We start from the raw sequence: 4976 nt of genomic DNA on the forward strand, positions 1-4976 counted from the left end.
ACACACACACACACAAAACCTTTTAGGGGCATCTTGAAATCGCTGCTTGCATTTCCTATTGTTTCTTATAGCCTAAAGCCTCAAGTGGAGCTTGTGTTGACCAACCAGTAGGACATTAATAACATCCTAATCACCCCAGTGTTACTGGGTGTGGACAGATGAAGACAGCAACTAATTGCTTTTATTATTCATAGCCTATTTTCTTGGAGCAGAGTTTCAACACCATACTAATTAGAAAGTCAGTTATTCCCTACAACTGACTTAAGTGGATAGTCCTGGTTTGGTTTAAAGGTAACATTCTAGGATATTTATAAAATGCAACATATGCAACTGTGTCAGGGATACACAAGTCCTGGACTTATTTCCATTGTTGTCCTTAACTGTTAATGTTATTAGGTGCCCGAAAGTGTCTTTAGTCTCACTGTGAGTGCAGGTTTTGTGTCACATGACCATAGATCAAAACACTCAAAGTAAGCCACCAATAATATGACTTATGATCTTGATAAATCAATGTTGTCTGATTACAAATGTGAGTGGAAGTGCTGTGGCTGTGATGTGTTTATATGTGTATATATAAGTGTGTGTGTGTGTGTGTGTATAGCCTCATGTGGCTGTATGATGGGACAGTGTTGAAGGGTTCCAGCCTGAGGGATCCAAAGCAGAAAAGTCGACGTTACCCTAATAAAGCACAACAAGACTTAAGTTTGTCAATAGGCCAATTCACAACCCCAACCAGCTCATTAATCACAGCTTTCAGGACCATGGGCAGAAATATCATATGTTATTGGATACCTTTTTTAAGTAGAACTGATTGTATTAATATTGCTCTTTTCCAATGGATCTTGTGATCAATGATGACCCCCTCAAAGATCTGTCTGTGTGATATGACCCTAAAGGCTCACTGAGGTCGAAAACAATAACAATAAGGCTGAAGGTGTACTGATATATTTCGGATACGGTAATCATCGTGATGAAACTACACTATGTATTTTAATAGTTAAATAAAATTAGCTATACTCTAATGCTAACCCTGCTTTAGGATAGGGCAGACATGGATGTATTAACAAAGTGAATTGCAGTGTGTTATACACTGTTATAGACAATATTCTGTTTCATTCCAGGCAAATCATTTAGGGAAAAGGAAATCATTTCAATACTAAACTGGCATAAGATACTGTTCAGGTTCAGTCAGAGAGCAAAGTAGTATAAACAGTCAGATGTTTATTGAGCTGTATTTCGTCAAAGCACAGTTTTCAGACAAGCATCATTACACAGAAGTTCACACACTTGTGACAATTCACATACAATTCCTACACAAAATGTAAGCAGCTGGCTGTGGCATGCTAAGAGCAAAGCATGTGTGTGCTGAGTATGTATGTGCCTGTGTATTTCTTTGCTTACGTGTGCTTGAGCATGTGCGCACAAAGAAAGGTGTTTGCATGGTAGAGAGAGAGCAAGAGTCCAGCCGTTGTTGCAAAGAAGTGCATCAGTTAGGCATCGGCTTAATTTTGAGAGGTGGTCTGTATGTGCATGTGAGGAAAGACGGAATGGAGAGAAAGGTGGAATGAATCTAGGACAGATAGGTAGGTGAGGATAGTTACAGGAACAGGGCAGAGAGGATTTAGTTTTTGGTGATGGAGGCGGCGATGGCCTCGAAGATTTCTTGGAGCTTAGCCTTGACTTCCTCGGCTAAAGGTGTAATCTTGTCCTTCAGGGTGGTGATCTCGTCAGCGTTGATGTTCTGAGCCTGGTTGTAGGCCTGCTTCAGCTGCTCCTTGTATTCTTCGACGTAGGGACTAGCCATTGCCTTCAGGCTCTCAAGACGCTCCTGGAGCTTGTCGCGAACAGACTCCACAATGGGCATCAGGGCGGTCTTGGTCTCCTCCACGTTGGTAGAAATCTTGGTACGCAGCTCCTCCACAATGGGCTCCATCTTCAACTTCAGGGCTTCCATGTCAGCTGTGTGCTTGGCATAGTACTCGGTGAGGATGGGATCCATCAGGGTACGGTACTCACTGATGTGCTTGTCGATGACTTCCTTCAGCTGAACCTGCTTGGGTGCGAGATCAGCCTTCAGGGCTTCAATATCAGCCAGGACAGAGGCACGGAACTCAGCGGTGGCATCAGAGATGGTGGAGACGACGCTGTCGGTCATGGGGGAAACAGCACCCTGCAGGGTCTTAACCTGATTGTACATGTCCTCCAGGCGCTGAGAAAGGGTGGCCCTGGGAGCAAACAGAGATGGAGGAGCGAAACCATTTTAGCTTAAGTTAAATAAACACAGCAGTGACTAAATAGTGACTAGAGAACTGTAAAAAATGGAAGAAAGGTAAATGAACCAGTGATGGAGCAAGCATCAATTACAGAAAGTGAGACTGACTAAGGTGAATAATGAGGCCTTACTTAAGCTCCTTGTACTCAGTATCATCGAGCTGGTCGAGGGCTTTGTTGGCACTGTCCTTCACCTGAGTCAGGTACACATCCATAGCGGCCCGGACGTGGGCCAGCTGGGAGGGTGCATCAGCCTGCAGGGAAGCGGCATGAGAGCCTGAGGCAGAGGAGGAGGGAAAGCAGTCAGAAAATACAGTATTTCTAATGTCATTTGAAATATAATTTAAAATATGTTAAATATTATGCAAAACTCATTTACTGACTGAGTATTGATGTACATGCAGGTTAAGCAGGTTAAGAGTGCATTCAGTACTCACCGACAGCCAGCAGAAGGGCAAGAGCGAGAGCCGCAAATTTCATGGTGGTGGTCTAGAATGGAAAAAGGGGTAACAGTTGATTATGCAGCACACATCACACTCACAGTAAAGGAGTTTCAATAAAACATGTTTAAATTAGACAAAGAAATGAACAAAAAAAATACTTTAAAATGGAAGCCAATTAACACAATCCAGTCAAATCTTGATTCCCCTACCTAAAGCAATGCGAAGGCCCGATAAGTAGGCTTAAAAGAAAGAATGCCTTAACCCAAAAGCTAAACACTCATCCCTGAATTAGCCCAGATGAGATCGCAGTAAACATATGGCTGCCTATGAAAGGAGCTGTAATCTGGGTAGAGTAGGGAAGGCTCTAAATTAGAGAGACAGCTTAAACAGATTAGCTTTCGACTTCTACATAATCCTGTTCCAGGCATTTACCGTAAATCAGTCATGGAATTAGCAAATTATCACTGTGATCTCAAAGGCAGTCTCAATCCATGAGCACTTATTAGGGATCTCTTTGTCTCCTTGAAATGAAGATAACTTAAATATCATAACAAGCTAAGCAGCATAACCCCAAAGTTACAATTAATGAAATGAAATAAATCACAATTAAAATGTATCACTAAAACTTATCTTCCTTGCAGAGAAACTTATTTTTGGCACCAGTTCACAACTTCTTCAAAGTTTACAGGTTGCATAAAGTTCACTCTCCCTGACTGAAAAAAAAGTTCTCTGACAAATATTCTTTTTTGACTACCTATTTCTAGAGCCCAAGTCCCAGTTAGAGCCAGAGCAGATGCTTGTCTTACCTGGTGGAGTTCGTGAGGAGACTGAACAACTTCAGCAAGAGCAGACTTTTTATAGTGCCCGGGTGAGGGATGAGTCCATGTGGGGAGGAGGGGTGGGGGTGGAGGTGTGAGGGCTGTGTGTCTCCGTGGAGGTGGACCTCACCCCCCTGCCATCTCCCTCAGCAGGGGGACTGGGTTGAGAGTTCAATGGTCACCTGCTGGGAGGAGATTACTCAGCACACACACACACACACACACTGTCACAGGTTTCCTATACATTACGAGAATCACAGATGAACTGTGACTTTTACAGAAGTGCAAACATTTTTTAACAATCTTCTAAATTCACAATTTTTTTTAAGGCAGCAGGATATTTGAGTGGTGATACTTCTGGGATAGCTATTGGCATTTTTTTCCTGCTTGATAAAAGTTTTCTCATTTGACCTGTAGCTAAACTGCTCTTGCTGTGCAGAAGAGATGAAAGGCTGATATAAACAAAAGGCAACTCAGTGTGAAGAGGGAGCTGTGAAGATGGTTAAATTAGTGAAGTGAAGTGTGAATATGACAAAAAGGGGGCAGAGGGACAAGAGAGAAAATACATTTATTATACCTAACAAAAGGTAGAGAGACAGGGGAACTGGAAGGGAAAAAAGGTGGTGGAAATAATGGGAATAAAATGGAAGCTAAGTATGAAGGTATAAGAAAAAGTTGAAGTGAGTGAAGGTATCTCGCAGGGGTCTGTAATGGTCCTGTTTTATTTTCTACATTTTTGCAGCATACACTTTTAAATAACAGTTTAGGTTGACCCCCTTCCTAGTGGTTAACTTGCATTGTGTTTGTTATAGAAGAGTGTTTAGGACAGGAAAGCCACAATTTTTACAGTCCCAGTGCTGCCAAAAGGCTGCCAAGAGAAACAAGCAAGAGTAAATAGAAGACAATGCAATGGACTCCCTGAAATGTAATCACATTAATCTGCAGTCACTAAATTGTGAATCAAATGTACTCACATTCACACAAATGCGACAACATTTGCAGTGCAGTAATCTATAGAACAGAGTATGAAGACAGACTTATCTCAGTTCACGGATAAGAAAGTTTGTGGTGTGTGTGTGCGATGATTAATAGGTCAAAGAGTGGTGTGTGCCAAGCTGTTGTTTGTTGTCCTGTCACCAGTGGACTTTGTCACCATGGCTTCATGTAATTTGAGGAAAATAAATGATCATAGTATAGAAATTTGTCTCTAGTGATACTCACATATGTGTATATCATAGGTACTATAATATCTGCAGTCACACAAGTATTACCCTTATATTATAAATGTCTATCAAAAAGTTAGCTAAGATATAATTCCTTTTCTTTAATATAAAAAACGGATACAAAGTGAAAGTATGTGGTACAATCATTAATATATATATTAAAAGCATGCTCTGATGCAGTAACTACGTGTTTTCGTTAAACAAAGGAGGTGACGTAATGT

The 4976-nt window shown here is 41.4% G+C and overlaps 1 protein-coding gene across 1 annotated transcript; it reads right to left on the minus strand.

The window, feature by feature from the left end:
* Positions 1-1201: 1201 nt before the first annotated feature.
* LOC118341771 (apolipoprotein A-I-like) lies at positions 1202-3599 on the minus strand. Its single transcript, XM_035680143.1, is given in 5 exon segments — positions 1202-2225; positions 2404-2548; positions 2709-2760; positions 3521-3577; positions 3579-3599. Coding segments are annotated over 5 exon segments (879 nt in total). The 3' UTR covers positions 1202-1621.
* Positions 3600-4976: the final 1377 nt, after the last annotated feature.

The sequence above is a fragment of the Morone saxatilis genome, unplaced genomic scaffold (assembly GCF_004916995.1).
Source record: "Morone saxatilis isolate NCDOM2014 unplaced genomic scaffold, NCSU_SB_2.0 Contig8, whole genome shotgun sequence".
Taxonomy (NCBI): domain Eukaryota; kingdom Metazoa; phylum Chordata; class Actinopteri; family Moronidae; genus Morone; species Morone saxatilis.